The following is a 23,155-nucleotide window of genomic DNA, read 5'->3' as shown; positions in this document are numbered from 1 at the left end:
GCCACCATGGTCACCACCCATCTTGAGGAGTTTGCCCCCTCACATATACTAATGTGCCACAAACAGGACTTTAATATCACCAACCATTCCCATGTTATTACGGTGTATCCATATAAATGGCCCACCCTTTATATTTATATATTGTTGTGTTAGAAAAAACTAAAGAATAAAAGTCTTTACAAAACATGGGTAACAATGTGAAAATTTTAATCTTACAATGTTTTTTTTAAAGTTGAGAACTTGCTCTTTATCTACAAATAAAAATGTTTATGGTATCTAGATGTAGTACCTGGGAAATTTAACTGACTGTTGTCCTATTTCTAGATCATTTCTGAATCTTTGTTTCTTACCTGTCTTTTCCCTCAGTTACTGGCAGATGAATAAGATGCCAGTATTCATAATGGCCTATTTTTAAAAGGTTGCAACTCTGAAATTTATAACCAAAAACTAGAAAATCATGCAATAAACAAAAGATGAGCTGTTGCCTTCAGGATGTGGTGGGTGAACAGAAAACAATAAGGACACATGGAGGTTGTCTGATTGTTGAGTGACATGCCTGCATTTCAGAAATAAATCAAAAGCCTCTTTTATTAATTCATTCATAACTTTGATTTACCGGCTGACTCACTGACTAACTGGGACATCTTCGACATGTGAGTTCAGGTGCTGCAAACATTTCAAAATGAGAGCTTCATAACACTTTTGAGGGAGAAAATCACAGATGTATTCAACAAAGACAAGTAAGTAGGTCTTATCAGTATAATGATGCTTTTTTTCCTAGTGTATAATGAAGCTCTTTTCATGGAGCAAATACATGACTGTTCCATGATCTTCTCTGCCACTGACTTGAAGGGACCATCTTCCCACCAAACCAAAAGGAAGACTTACATAAAATAAAATAAAATAGAATTAAGTGAGTCACAAATAATTTAAACATAAATCATTATTTAAAAGATTTGGCTGATCCTGTCACACCCCTTCAAAATGGGTATCTGCTCTGCTCCACGTGTAAACTGGGGTCTTTCCCAGCTGACATAGGGCAAGAGGTGGCTACACCCTGGAGAGGTCACCAGCCTGTCAGCACAGGGCCAACATAGAGAGACAGACAACCATTCATACTCCCACTGACATCTTAAGCCAGTTTAGAATCACCAGTTAACCAAACCCGACAGACCTACTGTTTTTGAAAATTAAGAGGAAAATCAACAAGGGAAAAATGTAAAAAACAAAAAACCAAGCAGCACATAAAAAAAAAGTAGTTTTGGTTAGTAAAATTTAAATATTTTTATAGTTAGTTCTCTGACTGTCCAATGTACTCAGTCATCTGAAAAAGAAAGTTTTCAAAGTACTTAATGCAGTACCATGAAAAAATAAGTAGACCCCATAAGTAGACAGTATGTTATGCACTTGCATAACATACTGTTAATGATGACTGTATGCTGTGATTTTTGTACCAGCCCCAGAATAAAACAGGAAACATACTAAGAGCAAGCCCAGTGTCCCTTCTGCACTGCCAATATAAGGGGAGCTCCAAAAGTTGATTCTGTTCATCTGGACGTAGCATCAAGATGCATCAAGAAATATAAGGGGACCCATCAATCAAACCCTGAGGTGGACTCCTTAGCAGTTACACTTGCTAACCAGACTTGCTAGCTTTAGTTGACAACCCCACCTCCTTGTACAAGGTCAATTCTGGCTCCAAAACCCCAGACGACAGCTAAAATGTTGACGTTGTGATACCAACATGATGCTTCACAGACCAATGGGCACTTTCATCATTCACAATGCATTACTGCCTTCCTTCTCATTGTTAGTCACAGTTTCAGGTAAATCAACAAGTTTCATATATATTATTAATCTGATTCACTTCTGAATATGTTAAATATTTTTTTGTCATCCTAAAATATCTGTATCCAAGACACTACTGCAGTAAGCTGTAGGCCATTAACCTTCTATTGAAGAAAAAAGAGCCCACCAGCTTTTTTTCTATAATCATGTTCCGTTACTGTGTCTTTTTATCAGAAGTAGTCCTCGAAGCTCATTATTACAGACTATTGATTAGCAATATATAAACTCTCAACTCCAGGTGCAACGGCAAACCACTTGAAGATCTAATTGCAAGATTACCTCAACATCAATAAAAGAGTATAAGAATCGAGCTGAAGTGGCATAGACCTGGCTTCACATATGTACCCACCTACATGCTTACAAACAAAAAATACTAAAAGGTATACAATGACTGAATTTTTTTTAACACAACTAGTATTTTTTTTTTTTTTTTGTCCACTGACTTAAAAAATACTGATCTCAAAGGAAGTCGACGGGTTAGGGAATTTACCCAAGAGACAAGAAAAGGAAAAAATAATCAAGACATTGGCTGGTAAGATGAAAACTCTGTCCCAGCGGGACCCTGGTGGTGTTCAAACTGCTTTTTCACTCCATCCCTAGACACTGAAACACAAGGCGATAGCTGTACCCTGTCATCTCTGAAAGAAAGAAACATATTTTTGACCTGTCTGTCTCTCACTATCTGAAATAACATATCTGATAATACAGCAAAGACAAAAGGTACATCATGCTATTGCAGAAAATGGCACATATTCTGTTTCACAGTCATCAATCAGCTACTGTAATTATCAGAATCAATTTTAAATGCCAAAACCATTAATCATGTTTTCCAGTAATGAATTCAAAAGCAATAATGATGAATACAATTTGCCAAATCTACCAATGCAGACTGTAACAGGTTTCCCATAAAATATTAATAAATTATAAAATGATGGTAAAGAGAAAAAGACAAGGAAAAAAAAACAGTCAGCCCCACTAATATTACTCTGGATGGTAATTAGCTGACTAATGCAGCAGTGTGCCACCTGTCAGTGCTAGGTGAATAATCACTCAGCCTGTCAGCACAATCTGAACCGAACATTCAACTCTCTGTGCACTGAAGTACTGCAAAAGCTTTACACACATGCAGGCGAAAGATCTAAGCATAGAGTTAAGGAACACCCTGCTTTACATTCAGCTAGTGCGCTCTGGCTCCTGGTCTGTCACGGTGGGTATACTTCTCCCTGGCAGCCCAGCGCCACAAACCAAGAGCCAAACATAGACTCTTCCATTGGCACACACACATATTCCAGTTTCCTGCCCCCTCTTTCCTCTCATTCCAAAGCTTTGCACAGTCATCAGATGCTTCTGATCTGAACCAAACTGTTTATAATCGATTCTTTAAAGGATAAGTTCTTTCCATCTCTTTCTTCCATTCTTTCACTCTCTCCCCCACTGCGTAGCTTGCCCACCCGACTCATTATTAAAAATAATTTTGTAACGCTAGGAGCACTGGCAGGTCACATGGAATAAATGGATTCTCAGATCTCTCCATGCTTTGGAGTTGGTTTAATCTGTTTCCCTCCTCTTTTTCACCTTTTGTCCACAGAGTACCTCACGCAGTAGGAGCCTAAATTGTCAAAAAAAGTCTTTCTTTGTGTAATTAAAATGACAAAAAAGAGGTCAGATGAAAGGAGTATGTGTGTATGTATGTGTGCTGGGGGCAGGGGACATGCTTAGCCTTCTCTAAAGCCCTTTGAAAGGAAATCTATTTCTTCCATGCCCCGCTGGAAAGGCCAACATAACATAAGCAATGGAGGAAGCCATGTTAGGTGGAATTTGCTATTCTGGGTCGTCACTATGACATCTTAGCTTTATACAATATTACTCAGAAAGCAGTTAAAATGTAACTTACCAATAATTTGCCATTTTTGTTGGATGTTTGACAACATAATGCACATTCAAGTTTAAAAATGAAAAGAGTGAGCGAGGTGCTCGGGGAGATCAGGATCAAATATTGTGAATTGACACATTGTAAAATTTAATTTGACTTGAGAAGTGAGGACAGTAAATCACCATGAATCTAAAAGCCATCAAAGGAGAGCCAGTAGCTTTTTACATTCAAAGAGGAGATTTTTACATTAGGCATTCATTCATTACTCAGCAAAAACCTAATTGATCCATGTCTCTGAGTTCTAGGGTAATAGCAAATTGATTGATTTAGCCTCAGGAGGAAAAATGTGGGAATCGTCTGGCCAAAAAGAACAGCAGAATCATCGGCTTTGAGCTGATGGATAAGACTGGAATAACAATGAATAAAACGTGGTGGATCAAAGGTGAGATGTGTCAAAAACAGTTTATGAGGAATGGCAGATTAAAGCACCGCTGAAATTCTGCTATTATAGATGCCAGTTACCTAAAAAGACTTGCAGTCTCAACAGTATTCAAATTTAAAAGATTATCTAATTAAACTGGATTACATAACTAATAAAGCTAAGGAATTAGATGCCTTAAGCTAGCCCCAACTCTAAACCGACTCAGGATTAGCAGTATATTTTATGTTCATGGTTGAAGAATGAAATACAACCCTTGTAACACAAGTAATGGAACTTCAGCCTAAGAAGGGACATGCTCATTGCTTGTGTGGAGTACTTAAATAGATTAGAAGGAGGAACGACTACAGCCACCAATAATTCTTGCCATTTCTGTTTGTGAAGAGCAACAATATTTAAAAAAAAAAAAAAAGACTTAACAAGCCCCACCTATCCTTTAGATTGCTGTTTGTGTAAATCCAATCCATCGGCGGGCGTCTCTGAGGTTTTCTGTATTGATTACACCTCATTAGCCACACGTCTCCGTCCCACCAAGGGTGGACTCTGGGGGTCAATGGACAGCTGAAATGGAGCCAACAGCTCAATAGAATGACCATGGCAATTATGCAAGAGTCTGGGTTACACAAAAGTGGGTTCTCAGCTAGAAGATTTGCAGTAAATGAAGTGTGATCTGTCAGTAATTTAAGCTAATTTAAGCTAAAATGACTGAAATGATCTTGAAAAACTCCATAACTTATGTTATGAATTTAACATGAATTTAACACAAATATCACCTCACAAATATTTCAGAGTACTTAGGGTTTTTTTCCTGCTTATCTGACACAACACTGCAATGTGACATAACTTAACCACAGTTGCATGAAGGATCTTTTCTAAAAGATTTTCTCTTGAGAGGCAACTGCCGGCTAGGCACTATTGAAGTACTGTAATATTGTGTGTCTGTGGGTTGTTGTTTTTTTTAAAGTCTGACATGTTTTCTCAGTATTAAATATCCAAAAATGTACTTCAACTCAAAAATTAATCCTTAGATCTGAGATCATCAGATCATCCTCAGATCTCTTACACTGACAGTCAACACCAGGTACGGGCAGACTGTGCTGTTAATAGTATTAAATGATAGTCCTCTTGTTTTTACACATTTTCGCAAATGAAAGTTTGGTTTTTTTTTTACATGCACCATGCTCACACAGTATAATTGTATAATTTTTGTTAATAAAAACATTTTTGAAATAATTTATTTTATTTCTTTATTTAGAGGCTGTAGGCTCCGTGGTGTGGTGGTTTATTTCCTTACGATTTCCTATGTGAAAGTTCCCCAGTTCAAGATTGGTAGGAGACACAAACCAAGTCTTGGAGTGTCACAAGACTGGATAAATGGGAAGGTTGTGTCAGGAAGCATATCCAAGCTAAAAATCTCATTTGCACATCCATCCACTATAGTGACTGCCTGAAAGTACTGTTGTGTTTGGAATCTGCACTACTGTAAAAATTTAAATTTAAAGTATTTAGCCACCCCTCATTTCTTTATGTATTACTTCTTATGTATTATTTGGAAAATTTGAAATACAGTATACAGGGCAAAATCAGGATTTGTACACTTCTAATGAGTTTGAAAGTCGGTATGACCAAAACAGCCTAAACTCTCTTAAGATTTCTTGTAATTTCTTTAAGAAATCTTCAGGAATAGTTTTCCTGGCTATTCAAAGCGCTTCTTTCTGTTCTCTGTCAAGACGGTCCCCCAATGCTTCAGTAATTTTGAGGTCTGGGCTTCGGAGAGACCATTCCATGAGCTATAGTGTTCCATTGTGTGTTTTTTATCCAGGTATGCTTTCATTGCACTGGCAAAGTGTTTGGGATCATTACCATGATCAAAAATGAAGCTGTTGCCAGTCGGACACTTTCCAGATACAGTGGAACCCCGACTTACGAATACCCCATGTCACGAAAAATTCAAGTTACGAAGGCACTGAACAGCAATATTTCTGCCCGTGTTACGGCAAAATGCCCGTGTAACGAAATCCGCTGGCTCTGATTGGCTGAGCCTACAATGCCCACAATGCCTTCCGAATCATGTAACAACCCCTTGGCTTCCGTACTTGCGCTTCGCTGTTCCACTTGAACGACGTATTGTTGTTCTAGTTAGCAATTAGCCTATAGCCTATCGTTCAGCATCACCTCGTTCAAAAGGCGCCATGGGTGCTTTGATTTACGAAAGACCCTCGGGAACGGATTAATTTCGTAAGTTGGGGTTCCACTGTACTATAACATGAATGTATAAACTTTCCAGGATATAGCATGAATGCACTCTACTACTGAATATATTCTTCTACATTCATGAGTCCATTCATTTTGAGAAGATCCTAAAAACCAATGGCTGGCTAGACCGAAAGCATGACAGAGCCTCACTCGTGTTTTATTTATGTCTGTAGACACTGACTGTTGTGTCTCTTTCCTAACTTTTAAAATTTAGATTCATGCGTAATTCACGTGTAATTTGGCATACCTTGGCCAAACCATACCTGTTTCTCTTAATTAATTCATCAGCCTTCCACTGAAACCATTTCTGATGAGGTTAATCAATTAAAGGCCCAGGTGCATCTCTCAGATCCAATGTCAGGCCTTTGTTGATTTTTATCTTTGTAACATGGTTTTCAGATTTTGTTTATCTGCAGTAGATATTTGTTTTTTATGCCTTTCACTTTTTTGCCCTCAACTTATTCAGTTTCCTCAGATATTTTAAGGTTACACTGCATACCATGCCAAGATATGTCAGGTTATCAGCTAACAGTTCATTGTGTAAACTTAGTCAGTTTTTATAGATTCAGCTAAAGAAATGGAGGTAAAAATGTGTGTTTTGTATCAGGCAGCCTAAAGACTATTTAAAACCAGGTCTTTGTTAAGTTGTCTGTAATATGCAGACAACACCATTTTCCCCTTAAATTAGACGCCTTTTTATGCTTGAATAATTCATTGTTCAGTTTAAAGTCACTTAAACAAGGAACAATGGTCAGGTACAAGGATTAGACCGAAAATGAATGAAAAAGTAGCCAATGTCCAAAGTAAAGCTTTGAAGTCTGAAAAGTCTGAATAATTTGTTTAAGACCACTTTAAAAAAGAAAGCCTGGCTCCTTGGAAGCAAAATATAAGGCACTGAGGGTTTGCTCAACATTTTTGAGGAACACTACTGCGTATTAAAAGGGTAGAAGCTAATGTATTAAGAACTACTATGACAACTTGATAACTAATCAAAATCTTTTTATTTATAACCAAAAATCTGTTCAAAGATAGCTCTTCATTTATGACTATCATGACCTCATTTATTTATAATATTTTCTGTCCTTCTCGACTCAAAAAGATACAAGTGGAAAGGAAGGACAGGTGCCATATTTAATTGTGTTTTGGAAAACAAACGGGGAGCTGTAAAAGACATACAATGGAGTAGGGGTGGGTTTTGATTATCGATTTATCGAATAAAATGCTTGGATAACGTGATTTAGATTCATTAAAATCCTGAATCGATTTTTTAATATAAATTTATTTTGCCCAAAATGCCAGAATCTCAGGTTAAACCTCACAAAATTTTGACAACCACCAAACAGCTAAAACAGTAAGTAGGAGCAGGAACACGGATTCTGCACAAAGACGTAAGCACAAAGCGCGGACCCGCGGATCAGAATTAGTGAGATGTCGCCTTTCTCACCCGACGGCACGGACACGATCGGGTAAAGCTGTTAGTTTGATTTCTCTCCAAACAATATTGACCGAATCAGCAGCGAAAGAAGATCCAAACTACGCTTCACATAAACATCGTCATGGATTCCCTCTTACTTTTGCTTTTTTGCGTCCACCACGATAAAAATCACACTTCATGCACAGCTCTCTCTCTCTCTCGCTCTCTTGCTTTCTCTGTATACTTCAAGAACAGTTTCCCGTCTAAAAATCTGTTTTCTGCATTATTCGCTTGCTTGTTACGCACAAGACTACCGTTGTTTAAAGTGCTGTCGGCCACTGTTTATTTCCCTTTTACTTACTTCCGAAAAGAAAACCTAATTTCTGCCGTTCAATGGGCTACTGAACAAATTTTAACTTTTTAAAATTATGCAAAATGCAAAACGCTTAGCCATGTCTGTACTAAAACCGCTGTCACTTCAGAGGTAATGTTCATATGTTGATTAAAAGTTTTCTTTCGTTTTTGATGTACTGCAGAATATTTTTATAAAATTCCAGGCCAGGAAAATCACCTTCATGTTTATCTTCAGCTACTTTGACACAAAGACATCTGCTGTGATGCTTACACCTTTGATAAAGTCTCGCAAGTGTCAGCTTCCCTTTTATAGATACAAAAATATGTAAATGTACTGATATGAATTATAATATTTCTGACTGTCTAAGGCAAAATTTCCCAGATTCAAACTGAATTGATTGAATCGATTCGGGACCTTGTGAATCGGAATCGAATCGATTCTAGAAATCAGTGACGATACCCAGCCCTACAATGGCGCTCTGCAGTTTCCAAGAGGTTAAAATGAGCACAAGCCTGTGTGTACCGATAGTACTTCTATTGCTGCTCCTGCTGTGGCAGCTGTTGTTTTGTGTCTTTGAGTCTCTCCGCAGTACTCGACCATTATGTTTAGTTTTATCCCAAGGACTTCGTTGTTACCTGGGCCTCAGTTTCTGTTTATCTGGCTCTTTTTCTCTCGTTCTTTCTTCTTCCTATTTTTTCTCTCATGTAATGTCTGTCTCTCTCTTACACTTTCTATCAGCCCCCAAGCTTCAGTTTTGAGTTTTGATAGCAAAGTTATGAGCCTGTCAAAGTTCTCCCTGGTGACTGAAGTTGGATGTGGGTGTCTTAAAGTGTTCAAAATTGAATAACTTAGAGGTTGTGACATTGCCGATCAACATATTATCTGCAGGGAATTCCACTGGGATGCAGTAAGACAAACTGTATGCTTGGTAGTTTTGCTCTTAAAATGCCGTACATTGTATCAAAGTAAAAATAGAAGTAAGATGGCACATGCAATCCATAGTGTTCGTGCAATATCAGTTATCTTACTGTAGTGTATTATAGCCATTCAATATATTTTGGATGGTTTTAGCTTTAGTGTCCTTGTTGTAGGTGAAATGCAAAGGCCGCCTCTCTAGGGAGCGATCGCATACTTTCGAAATCCATTTATCGCACCTTCAATTAAAAACAAACCCATAAACTATCAAATTATGGTCTTTGTATTTTGCTCCCTTTTTATGGTTTAATATTATCTCATGCAGCTACGGTTCAGAGGCCGTAGGCCATCAATTGATATTCATTTTCATGTGAAATTTTCTTCTTTAATATCATCTGAGCTAAACCATCTGCATTCCAAGTTGGCAGATGTTTTTCTGAAGGACAAAGTTGCAGCAGTGAAACATGATACGAGATAATGAGTCACTAATTTTTAATATTTCCAGCAGCAATATTTAAAAATTATATTGTACTGGATCCCACAGGGTATTTGGTATTTGGATAATGACACCATGTCTTTTGACAAGGACACAATACTTCTGACTGGATAATGTTGAACTCAACACCTGAACCTTAACTGAAAAACAACATGAAATAAATTCTGATACACTAAAGAACTCCAATATGTTGAAGTTTCTGGATCTATGAGAAAATCTGACTGTACTACACTGCAGATTCTTTTGGAAAAAGCTGCCTTACGTACTACGGTTGTTTATCTACCATTTTTGTCAGCAAACTGCTCCCACAGTAAGTAGCAGTGATCTTTTGTCTCTGGCTATCTTAGACACCCAGGGACTACCTAGTTAGCCACACTGCCTGTGCTAGCTAGAAAACAACCAGAAGCTGCCAACAGCGTTAATCACAGCTTTAATGCTTCCATACTCTGGGATTTGGAGGTGGAGGCTGGTGAGACTGGTTACCTTACCCTTTCCTAACACACTGAAGCTTCTTTCCACACCATTAGTGCTCTCTGCTGAGCTGTTCTATCCAGGTCTACAACCGTACAAATGTACAGCAGAGCGCTGTGAAGTACCATCTGCTATAAGCGCAACTAACTACAGTAAATGTGAACACATCAGCACATTAGAGCAGCCACACCATGTGAGCATGCAGCCCACCTCTCAACTACATGGTTTTATAGCACTTGGGGGAAAAACACATTAAAAATTCCACAATAAAGAAACACTGGAGGACAAAGAATGTAAGAGTTGGACTGAGGGCTGATTTTACTAAGCTTAATCATGGCTTCTTTCCAACACATTCTGAGGATGTATTAGATCGCTTTCATGACAGGATTCTCAGGTGATATTAATTTATTAATACAGTGTCATCCTCACTTGCCACCTGCATGAGCATCTGTTGGATAGTTGTTCTTTTAAGACTAGCTCCTACTCCTACAGTAGGCTGCCACTGTTTGTAATGTGCAAAATTTGTATGTATGTGTCTTGTTGTGTTTTTGTGTATGTATGTATGTGTGTGTGTGTGTGTGTGTGTGTGTGTGTGTGTGTGTGTGTGTGTGTGTCGTGTGTGTGTGTGTGTGTGTGTGTGTGTGTGTGTGTGTGTGTGTGTGTGTGTGTTCTTTGCAACTGTCATCCCACCACATTTCTTCTTGCTCAAGCTGCATTGTCTCTACCTACAATCCTTTGGTGCTCTTTTTCTCTTATTCTTATTCTCAATCAGTTAAGACCCTGATATTGTCAAATTTTCATGGCATAATTTAAAATCTGCTTCTTTCATTTACGGTAACCACTGTCAGAGGTACTCGGATAATAACATGGGAACCTATCGCTAGTTTGATGACTTAGCCTCTGCGGGCAATAACCAATTTTTCTAGCCTTCTGGTATAGTCAGCGGGTACATTGTTTACAAATGCAGACAACCCTAAAAAAGCTGAATAAAAGTGCAATTGCTTATTATATTTTTCACAAAATCGTTGATGATTTGGAAATTATGTTACAGCTCCGCTTTTGTCTATACACTGATTCTTTTAACTACAGCTTATCATGTGCACTGTCAATAGACCTCAGACTGCAAGTGAAGTCTAAACAGAACAGTACACAGGATATGTCTACACATAATCACATTTTTCACACTTATAAAATCAGCTAACTGTGGGTAAGTTGTCACTAAAAACTACAAATGTCTTAAGAAATATCGATCAGCTCTTAAGATCTGTTAGACTGTACTGTGGCACAGACAGCACTGGTAAATGTCAGTGCACTTATAAGCTCTGTTTCCAGCTGGAATAGGCAGATATTGTCGGGCAAAAAAGTTTTGAAAAACAGTGCAGTACGAAACTATAAAATAAGCAAAAAAAATCAAATTAATATTAAACAAAAGATACAAATGTCTTCTTTCTACATTTTAGCATTCTTCAGCAAGTGAAAGAGACAGCGTCATAGCCTTAAACTTCATAGTGTTGGCAAAACTTTTATTGTATTACCAGAATTTAGTGAGATTGACAGCTGTAGTGTGAGAATCAGTTATTATATAATCAGTAATTCTGGCTCTTACTCGGCTGAAACAACAAAAAAAGTACATTAACTACTGTCACCCGCGGTTACACAGTTGTATTGCAGCTTTACAAGATCAGTTCGTATACTTTATCACAAATACTAAGGTCACAAAGCTTTCAGGTAATAACTGTATCTGAAAGCATTCAGTAAATAGGATAAAGACAGAAAATATTTCACAGCGTCAATTTGTTCTAACTTTGTACTTACATGGAACGTGTTGTAGCAATGACCCAGGGCTCGGTAAACTATATAATGGTTTACTGTCCAATTCTGAAGGGGGATGGAAGAATCTGGAAGGATGGAGCGCCATCGATTGAAATTATGATAAAGCGCTGTCTTTGTAAATCTCTCCTTTTAATATATTTGCAAAGTCAATTCCCAAAAGCAGACTTCAGTGAACAGCGCTCAGCTAAACTTCACGGCACAGTAAACTATATAAAGGCCCATTTTGTATCACTAGCATGATTAGATGACCCATAGGTCTCAGCTGATTCTGTTTATGTGCGCAACTCACCACTTTGAAGTCTTCAGCTGCACATTCCTCCCCTCTATATGAGCAGGAAAGCAGCATGTCCTTAATGTCGTGGCCTGTCCGGTCATAAAATTCACGCATGTTGAAAGGCCGAGGCTTATAGCTGTCAAAGTCTGCTCTCTCCTTTAGGATTTGCAGGACATTTTCCTCCACCAGGTGTGGGTCCCGAATCTCATACCTGGACAGAAAGATTCTACACTTAGTCAACATTGATCACAAAATACACACATGTGCACAACTAACACACAAGTCTAATGTACTTAGGTTTTGCAAATTCAATATCACAAAAAGGATTTTGCCTCATTAAATTAAAAAAAAAGTAACATTTTAGGTTGTTCTTTTTCTCTATAAGAATTCTTTTTTCAAACTGCTTACCTTGAGCTTACAAAATCCACTTTGTCAGATTGTAATATTAAACATCCTGTTATTCCTTATTTTCTCACTCAAAGTATTAAATGCAGTTAAGGTTGTTAAAGAAGCAAGACACAACCTTAGTTGTACCTCTGTCACATCTAAAAAGATGGATTTTAAGAATTTTGCAGGTACACACGTTTTTCTGGCAGAAGAAACATTAATAACACAGATGCAGCAACAAGTGGATATCTACCGTTCACCTTAAAAAAAGGTGTACATACATGTCAGCATCATCAGAAGAGCAGCTAGAAAGCTCTCACAATATCATCTTAGTTTTATGAAACTGACAGCTTAACTGTGGCATACCAGTCTCCATGGAGTGCAGGAAAGCAGCTCATTATTTACAGGATGGGAATATTTCATTTCAGACAATTACTTTAATCGGTCTGTTAAACAATTAGGGTTATATGTGGTGGCAGAGCGATCATGTAGAAAACAATGTTCAGAATGCTGCTTTCAGGCTGATGATCCTCCACACCTACTATTTAGTGTAAATAAATAAATCTTCATCTGCTGCAATTTTTTTCAAAGTGAAAAATGGATCAATTTTACCATGTTCCACCTCTCATTTCCCCTGCAAACAAATAAGAAAAAACATGACAAAGAAGCAGTAATTTGCATGCATCAATGCACACAGAAATGAAACAGAAGAAAAACACTGTGGAAATCATTTATGCTATGCCTTAATTTGACAGCTACCATCAACCTCTAGTGCCTGCTCACAGTCATTCACTGATACAACGTAACCTCAATTAAACAGTATGGCCCTGCGCAGCGAAAAAGTGGCCCATTGATGACCCCTGTTGAGCAATGGGCCATCAGTGGTACAAGCATCCAAATTATAGAGCGCTAAAATTAAGCACTACTGACAGCCACTTGTGAGATCATTGTTGTAGGACACTGAGAGTGAAGAGGACAGCTTCTGTTTTTTCAAAATTGAATTACTGCAAAATACTAAGGTAGAGTCCTGAATTCATATGTGATGTTGAGCAGAAGCAGTAATATCATGACCAGGTTCATATATTGTTTTATTGTAAGAATTTTGGACAACTCGTTTTGCACTAGCAAACATGAATAAGTTTATCCCCAAGCTGAAGAAGTGAAAACCAGAGACGGAGAAAGACAAAGGCATACCCTTCTCTTCCTGTGCCTGACAGTAAATCTGTGAATGACTTTGTGGACACTGACGACAGAGTTGTTTGTCATGAGCATGGGCACTATTTCAAACCATAATTGGTGGTAAAGCTCAATGGATTTTTTAAAAAATTCCACAAGGTCAAGCTTTGTCTATGATAATGAACAAGATTTTGTCGCTTGATGATGGGAATAACATAAGCTGATCCATGAATAAAAAAATGAAATGTTACATTACTTCTTTGGGAGCACTGCGTTAATATTCAGCTGGAGATGTATTTTTGATTTATGCCCAAACCAAATGTAATATGTTTCACTGTTGCTACAGTGCTTTTTCCTGGTAGAGACTAAATGAAAAAGATTTTCACAACATGAGGTGGTATGCGCTGTAATTTAAAATGAGGGTTGTTCCCCTGCTCATAACACCGAACAGAGACGGTCATGCTTCGTGTTGAATGGAGTTCACAGCGCTTTGACAGACAATATCGGGACTATTATTCTGCTCAAGATTTAAAATGAATGCCAAGTGATACAGTTTTAAAATTCAACATCGGAACATCAGAGATCTTTTTTAACATTAACAAATCAACCAGGATTAACTCTAGCTGATTATAACTTCTTCTTTTTTATCGCTACAGTTTAAATTTTCAACGAGAATAGCAGCTGCTGGTTGCTATTTATCTTTTAAATCAGAGTTTTTTCTACAATTTGAATAAAAAGCAGTAACTGGTATGACACAACAGCCAAAAAACAAGACAGTTAAGCACTATCTTTGATACAGATTATAAATTAAAGATGGTGGATCTATGTGGTACTTATTTTCTAGTATAGTTCACTTTTCATTAATTTACTACAGGCCAAAAGAGTGTTGCGTACAATTAAACGGTTATACTGTAAGTAAAAAACATGTTCATATCATTTCAGAGTGAAGCTAATGCATAATTTTTTTTTTCCAGAAATAAGTTATTCAAACAATAAAAGGATAAAATTGAAAACCAGAGGATTAGTGATGTAGTAGCTCATCTGGCTCCTGATTCTTCACAGTTTACAGGTTACTGCTTTTTGTAAAGTACTGAAACTGAAAGAAAGTGATACATTTTTATACTGTTTCTTTTTAAGAAGGAGCCCTTCTTGGTTTCAAAATGTTTGATGTGTTCTTTGGAAGGCATATAATGAACTCCAAGGTGCATCCTGGAGCATATTGCCACACTGCAATTTTTCAAAATAAGGAAACATGTTTACCTAAATGTTAAAAAGCGAAGCAGTCCAAAGAGAAAAGAAGCATGACTGCTCAAGCAAAAAAGAGCAGGAAAATTTCACGACTGAGAAACCCCCAGAAACAATAGTGGAGGAGGAGGAAACCAGGAAAACCACACTTTTCCCAAATGTTAACACAATACTCTGGCTACAGTAATCAAGGCTTTGAATGCCGTTTCCTGTACGGCATCAAAGTTGTCATTAAAAAAGAATAATAGAGCAAAAGTAAGAGAAGGAGGTAGAGAACAATGAAAACCTGCTATATAAAGTCAAGATGAGAAACTTGCTAAAAGAATTGGACAAACTGTGGTGGTTACTCCAAGAAATAAGTGTCACCTAGTAAGGATACAAACCTTTCTCTGTGAATGTGGTTTTAATATTTTCAGTATTTAAAATGGAAGTATGATTACTACTGTCTATTTATTACTTGTTTCAGACGTGAGTTTAAAATTAGAGGACAGAGTGGTACTAATATCATAAATATCTGTCAGTGGAGCCATTTACAAATTGTCATGTTTTTAGTAATGTTGGTCCCTAAAAGCACTCTGACAATCACAACTCCAGTACTCTTGCCCACATGGGAACTACATCACAACACTGTCACACTCTATTCTAACAAGAAGCTAGCCTGTTGTGGTATATTCTGGACTTAATTGAATTGTATCCTGAGCCACTGTTTTATAAGAAACACAAAGCTGCCAGGAGAGCACTTAAGACGCTGCGCTCACATCCCCGAGTCAGGAGGCTTTAGTTGAAGCGCATACAATCACAATAATATGGGTAGATTTTTAATATTGCCCTGCCACTGCTCCCTAAAGCAATCACTGCAAACTCTCTACGTATGGGAGGGGGAGACTAAATTGGATTATGGGCCACAAGCACTTTAATTTTCTTGTGGGGACTAAAACGAATGAAGGACCATCTGCAACACTTTGCCACCTCATGAGAAGAGAGAGCAAATATAAGCAGCCACTGATTTTAAGAGTGGACTTTCACAGTAAGACTGTGGTCACAAGGCGGTACTCTCTCTCTTTCTCACACGCACACAAACAAAAGCAAAAGCACTACATTTGTTTTGATGTTAATACCTCGGGCTGTGTGACACAACAATGAACACATCTTGACATAATCTCAGGTAATTATCCAATTAGCGCTAATTGAACTCATACACTAACAAGGATTGGATTGTTTGTGCAGTGCCCTTGAAAATGAATATGTGCCATGTTTCCTGGTGGCTGAGTTTGGATAATCATATCTTCATGATGGTGCACCTGCGATTCAGTTATTCTTCCAATTTGGCCAAGGTCACAGAAATGCAAACAAAGGATGCCACGAGGCACAGAAAACCCAAACAAATATCTATTGTATTGATGAGAAATACACAAACAAGCCAAAGACGAAAATATGGTAAAAACATGCAAAAATTTCTGTGTCTCCACAGTTGTAATATTCTCTGCGGTAAACAGCCACAGTACACTATAAATGCAAATGAACCCAGATTTGAAAAATCAGCTTTTTCCGGTCGATGACCTGGCCTCCCAGTGTCCCCATCCGTACACTTTTTTTACACCACTTAAATCTGTAATACGGCCATGATCTTGCTGAGACAGATAAGGCAGTCAAAGTTATGGAGCATTACATTTCACATGTAGCTCGTGGGAATTGAGAGCATGTTTGCAAGCTCAGGAAACATGTTTAATCTCGGGCTCTGTGTAAGCAGAAGACGTGCTTCTCTGGTTTTCGTGAGCTGATCTAACACTTCTTGGCAGCACAAACCACATAACCAACACCTCTTTGAAATGACCTTTCTTTTGCTAATTATCATTTAATTGCCTTTGCAACATAATAAAAATAAAACTGAGCAATTTACTTCTAATGTTCTGCACGGCTAACTGTAACTCCAACCTGAGAAAATACAATACGAAAGTGATTTATTTATTTATTTATTTATTTTTTGGTGGGTGGCTGCTTGGAAACTGCTGGAGTCGAGTAAGTTAAGGTGAAATTTCTAGCAGCTCAGCTTCAAACTTCAGTGTCTAAGAAAGCCTGGCATCACTGCAAGGGTAGATATTGCCTACTCCTTCTTCCTGAGACAGTGATAGACACCGACCCACAAACACAGCATTTTGTTTGTATTCTGTCATTTTCTGTCCAAACCTACCACCTGTCTGGTGGTATCAGAAGGCTTACCACTGAAAAATCTTCTGTTCAATCAATGTTTAGTGTAAAATCTGTGCGTCCAAGATGTTCCTAATTTATTTGTTTTCCTCCACATTCTTTAGCACTCTAACCGCTTTGAAACCTGATTTAAAAATCATTTTAAAAACTGTCCCCTGTCATCATTTAAAAAAAAAAAGAAAAGTAAAATGAATGCCGTTCCTACCCCAACCCTGATCCCAGGCCAAGCTAACTGAGAGGGCAAGGAAAAGGGAGAGGGAGATGACAGTGTTAATCAGTGGCACAACTCTGTAGCTTAACAAACAGCACTAATTACACAGGGATAAAGACTTGTTCATCACACAGCTTACGAGACACAAGTTAATTGCCTCTCCTTGTAGTCCCCTCCCTCCATCAAAAGTCAACTCATCCCAAAGTCACTTGGAGCAAGTAAGGTTGCTTTAATGTTCTGCTTCCTATATCTTCTTTTTTTTTTTTTAGGTGCACCTTTTTAAAGAAAATCTGGCTATACCTGCAATAACAAATCAGAGAGATGGAAACCTGCACTGATATCCTTCCTAATGGTCTACTATTCCAGCTGACACTACAAACAACCCGGAAACAAATCTCGGAATCTATACCATACAAAGCATGCAAAATACATCCGCAAGACAGTGAATCTATTGGCATCCTGTAAAGTTATAACCCAAATATGGATGTATATATGAGGGTCACAGAAAAATGATATCCAGTATGAAAACAGAGAATTTGATTTATGTCATTCCAGCATGTACAGCATGCACAGTTGTACGCTTTGCCTCGGGCTGCAACACTTTGTGAATCAATAAGCTAAAAATAAAATTAAAAATGAATTCAAGATGATATTGAGACATGTTTGTGTGTATTACATATTTTATGTTTGCGTAAGTGCAGTAAGCAATGTCTATGCATCTGTGTGTCCATGTGTGCATGTGTATTTGTGTGGGATATTTTTCTTCCTGCTCTAGCTGCAAATGCAAAGTGCAGGATTATTATCTGTATTGGAAAAATGGGATCAGTATAATCTGGATAACATCGAAAAGAAGAATTGAAGAAATTCAGAGTTAAAAGTTTCAACATGAAACAGTGTGCTTGTCATGGTTGCCGAAAGACTAAATGATCAAAGCACAGCAGAAAGCAACAAGTGTAAAGGGAGGGGATGGCAGTTGTGAATCATGCACGTCTCTCAACACTTTGTCAGCAGGGGTTTAAAAATCTTCTCCTCTACTTATCCAATATTTATATTAGCATGTTTATATTTGCCTTTATTAAACACTTAGAAACAGCTTATCTATTATCTGTTACTTGGAGGATTCTCAGCATCTATGTTAAGGTGTGCTCATTCTCACTATCAGCATATTTTAACAGGTGGATGTTAATGGTTGTTGTTCCATTGCTTTTCACAGCTATGGTAGCATGTGTGCAATATGGATTTCAGTAGACAGTAGATCTGTAATGTCACTACATTTTCATCCTTAGCCTTTAACCTCACTTTCTTACTTACGTGCGTTATACTACAATCTTTAGCTCTCAGAGCTCTGGAAGGTTTTGCATGCTTTGTCAGTGAAGTCTGGATTTCCTCCAGTAGCCTAATAGCAACAGCCAAAGACAGGTGGTAAAACTCTGCCCCGCTCTTCCATGTGACATAAGACCTCAGCTAAAACAATGCAGACTACACCTAAGCTCCAAAGTTAAATGCCACCTCAAACATTGCTGTTGCTGGGCTGCAAAGCGTAAAACCTGCTTCCACACACAGACTGTCTATAGAAGACATGCAGATATTTAGTGGTGTGGTCAAACGATTTTTAAGTGCTCACACCTATTTTTTTAAGTTTCATGATAACTGCACTAGAATGTGACAACAACAAAAACTTAGTGTTATAGCTAAATGCTGGGGGCACAATCAGATCCTGAATCATCATGTGATAAATCCACACAGATGTGCACCCCTGCAGCCACTGCATTTGTCATACACTAGGCTACATAATACTTGGGGTGCAGGTGAGGTGTGGTTTTAGTGCTTATATAAAATCACCAGTAAGCCAGCCTACACACAGGCAGGTATTGTAAATGGCTTCTGGACGTACACACCTGCCGTTGAGCAAGGCAAGGAACTCCCCAGCGTGGTACAGGTCGTTCCGTGTCACCCGGCTGAAACGGAAGGAGTTGAGGTTGCAGAAGGTTACCGAAGGGAATATTATCAGTGAAGCCGCCACTTCATCCAACTTGGTGACATGGGGGTACTCGAAGTAGAACTGCACCCGATCCACGCACACCATCACCAGCACACCCACGGAGGCCAAGAAAAACAAAATCCACAGGGTGCGCTTGATATACATCCGCTTGTAAGTGAACATGTGCGAGATGCCATGCAGTGTGGATCTGGCGGCGAAAACTTCAATGGGAGCCGGCCGCCTGTAGTCCATGTCCTCTGAGTCCGCTTTAAGATCCATTATGTCCCCGAGCAGAGTTTAGATGAATGATGGGTGTGAGGTCGCAAAAAGAGCAAAGTGGCTTTGTAGATAAGCAGATGCTTTATTAATGAGGAGGAGGTTAGTGGCCGCAAGTTCACGCCCTTCTACGCATGTATTTCTCATGCAGTCTGTGTGAGATGTTGCGTCACTGACAGCCGGCAAAATTGCTCGACATTTAGAGCATTTTACAATCCTCAAAATACAAAGTTCTTAACTGAAAACACCTGTAAAAAGTGAATGTGGGAGAAGCATGCGTTGTATGCTGCTTCGTTTGGGGTCACAGTTCCATAATAATAATAATAATGACGATGAAAGCGCGCATGGAAAGATGCCAGCGCTGTTCTCTCCTGCACACTTCTGTAAAATTATCGAGTTGATATCTGGCTTCCAAGCTTAGCACAAACAGCAGAAATAGTGTGCAGCTCTGCGGGAACAGATCACGGTTGAAAAGGTAGAAAATAAACCACTACGAAGAAGACAAGGAATTAGAAAATAAAAGCGGTTCAGAGAACAGACCGGCTACATGGCTTTCGCGTCTCTTCTTCCCGAGCAAATCCCAACACGCGTGGAATAACAATCAGCCGCTGATTTCTCGCCTGTTAACGTTTTAAGAGCGGTCGTCGGGTGTCCTGGGTTTTCCACGGGATAAACAGCTGCATCACAGAGGAGCTGGCTCTGTCTGATAGCTGCCTCGGTGCGCCTCTGCTTGCTCGCTTGCATCCATTCCCTCCTCCGAACTGCGTCCACAACAATGCAATGATAATGACTCTGATTTTTTTTTTCTTTCCCTGAAATGATATGTCCGTGAGTAAGAAGGTTCTAGGAAAATACCATTTTCCGTGAATTCAGGAAAAAATTACCTTAGACCAGTAGCGGTTTCCCAGATCAATTAAATTCGCCCCAAACAGGAGAGAGCAAGGATAGGATGGCATGTGTTTTACACCGGGTGACGGAGTCCAGCGTCGGCGGCACTCGAGCAGTGCCTAACCCATACTTTACCCAAAGCCACTGTAGCCTACAGAACATACAGCTTTGCCCTCAACTTAAAATTGGTAGTTTAGTTAAAGTTTAGTTACATTTTTGGGTAAAATTACTTAGCCTGCTTTAGCTAAACTACCAAGAAAACAATGAGCTAGCCTACTAAAGGAAAGAGAATTTTTAGTTATCCTAAAGGCCTAAACAAACACTTAAATAAATAAATGACCTAAGCAGAAAATCATTACCTTTGCACCAGACTTGTTGTGTGAATTATTCTAATTTACTTACTGTTTTATTCTTTGTTACTATAATACAGGATTAGGTCAACTTTTAAAGTGTAGACTGTATATATAAGATGGACATACACCCACCACCCATTTTGTTAGGTAAAGCTATTCAACTGCTAGTTTACAAATATCTAATTAACCAATGTGCTCAAGACCTCAAAGTGAGCATTAGAAAATAAAGAAAGGTGATTTAGTCACTTAAAATGTGACGTGATTGTTGGGTAGTTGCACGTTCTCAGCAAGGCTGGAAAATACAGGATTGGAAAAACTGTTCAGGCTGGTGATGGTGTTACAGTGCAACCTGGTATCACGGCAAAGCGTGTAATGGACTTGCTGTTTCCATTTCACACTTTACACACACGTGAAACAGACACACATTTTAGCCGCCTTGCTTAATCATTTCCGGCATGAGGACCCTGGACTGTACTTCATACGTTTTTTGCTCACTACTGACTTCTTGACTTTAAATATATTATATCCCCCTGCTGGTAATGCAATGTCTGCATGTGAAATGGACACGGTGGACCCACGTGCCTATTACATGTTTTGCAGTGAAACTGAGTTGTGTGATGAGTTGGGGGATATTTTTGTGGCACACTTTGGATCTCTTAGTGTCCATTGAACATCCTTTGAACACAACAGTTTACCCTAGTATTGTTGTTTGCCAGGTCCATCCCTTTATGACCACAGTGTACCCATCTTCCAGCAGGATACTGTACCATGTGCTAAATCTCAAATCATTTTAAACTTTCTTAAACATGTGACTAGATGTGTAGTTGACAAATTTGCAACAACTGTGTGATGCTATCAAGGCAGTACAGACTAAAATCTCTGAGGAATACCTTTTTGAATTTGTGACAAGAAGAACTGTTCTGAAGGAAAAATGGATTCAACACACTACAAACAAGACATACTTAATGCAGTGGCTGGTGTGACTATACAACTTCCAAGTCTGAGAAAGTAAGGCAATGAAAATTTGCCCTAAACCTGCGTTCTTGGTGCAGTAATGGCCAGTGGTAGTGAGAGTGGGCAGTGGGCAATTTCTCTGGCTGTTTAAAGATATTCAGTTGTATAGACATCACTGGGAAAATGAACCTAAGCTGCCTTAATCTGTTACCTCAGTAAAAATGTTCTTAATGAGAATAAGAGCTCAATCAGTAGCTGCAAGTCATATTAAATAGAAAATGACTGGTGCTATTTTGTAAATATATGGCACCCATTACCGTTAAATAGGAGGATATTACAGGGGACACCTTACCATGTAACCATGTGATTAATGAGCTGCTCACTACAAGGGATGTTGAAACTCATATGCCAAACTTTATAATGGGCACTTTCATCCTTTGTATAGGTCTTTATAATACTATACTTTAGTTGGAATGTATTTTTAGCATAGTCATAGAATTACCTTTAATTATCAACATAAAATAAAATTCCCAATTATGTTTTCATCTTCCTTTGTAGCATGTAAAACTTTTTGATTTGTAAAGGATTCCTAAAAGTGGTACTTCTCACAGTAACACTGCAGTTTTCCATAAATGTGGGGTTTTTTTAAGTATAGAGGACAGAGTTCCGAAAGATGTGTTTGCTTTTACCCATAGTGGAAATCTCTGTTTACCATAATGGAATTTTGTTGTCTTGTCTATTGATGTCCTTTATTCAGACAAGTCCTTTTACATTCATTGCTTAATGGTAAGAAAGAACTGGGATTAGATTAAAAAAAAAAAATTATATATATATATATATATATATATATATGTATATGTATGTACTGTATATATATATATATTTATATAATATATATATATTATTATATATTATATATATATTATAATTTCCCAGTCACATTATTAATACATACAACATACAGTGGGGCAAAAAAGTATTTAGTCAGCCACCGATTGTGCAAGTTCCCCCACTTAAAATGATGACAGAGGTCAGTAATTTGCACCAGAGGTACACTTCAACTGTGAGAGACAGAATGTGAAAAAAAAAATCCATGAATCCACATGGTAGGATTTGTAAAGAATTTATTCGTAAATCAGGGTGGAAAATAAGTATTTGGTCAATAACAAAAATACAACTCAATACTTTGTAACATAACCTTTGTTGGCAATAACAGAGGTCAAACGTTTACTATAGGTCTTTACCAGGTTTGCACACACAGTAGCTGGTATTTTGGCCCATTCCTCCATGCAGATCTTCTCG

General features: G+C 38.2%; 1 protein-coding gene across 1 annotated transcript in view; it reads right to left on the bottom strand.

Annotated features, from left to right (window-relative positions):
• Positions 1 to 20,648, bottom strand: part of asic1b (acid-sensing (proton-gated) ion channel 1b) — a 183,486-nt gene extending 162,838 nt beyond the window's left edge. The window contains exons 1-3 of the mRNA XM_042228842.1: positions 20,543 to 20,648; positions 19,300 to 20,470; positions 12,190 to 12,385 (exon numbers count right to left, since the gene is read on the bottom strand). Of these exons, the coding sequence (XP_042084776.1) occupies positions 12,190 to 12,385; positions 19,300 to 19,661 (558 nt within the window). The 5' untranslated portion in view covers positions 19,662 to 20,470; positions 20,543 to 20,648. The remainder of the gene's footprint in view (positions 1 to 12,189; positions 12,386 to 19,299; positions 20,471 to 20,542) is intronic.
• Positions 20,649 to 23,155: the final 2,507 nt, after the last annotated feature.

The sequence above is a fragment of the Haplochromis burtoni genome, unplaced genomic scaffold, assembly GCF_018398535.1.
Source record: "Haplochromis burtoni strain Fernald_Lab_line unplaced genomic scaffold, NCSU_Asbu1 Contig_357, whole genome shotgun sequence".
Lineage (NCBI taxonomy): Eukaryota > Metazoa > Chordata > Actinopteri > Cichliformes > Cichlidae > Haplochromis > Haplochromis burtoni.
This window is presented reverse-complemented; position numbering and strand designations above follow the sequence as displayed.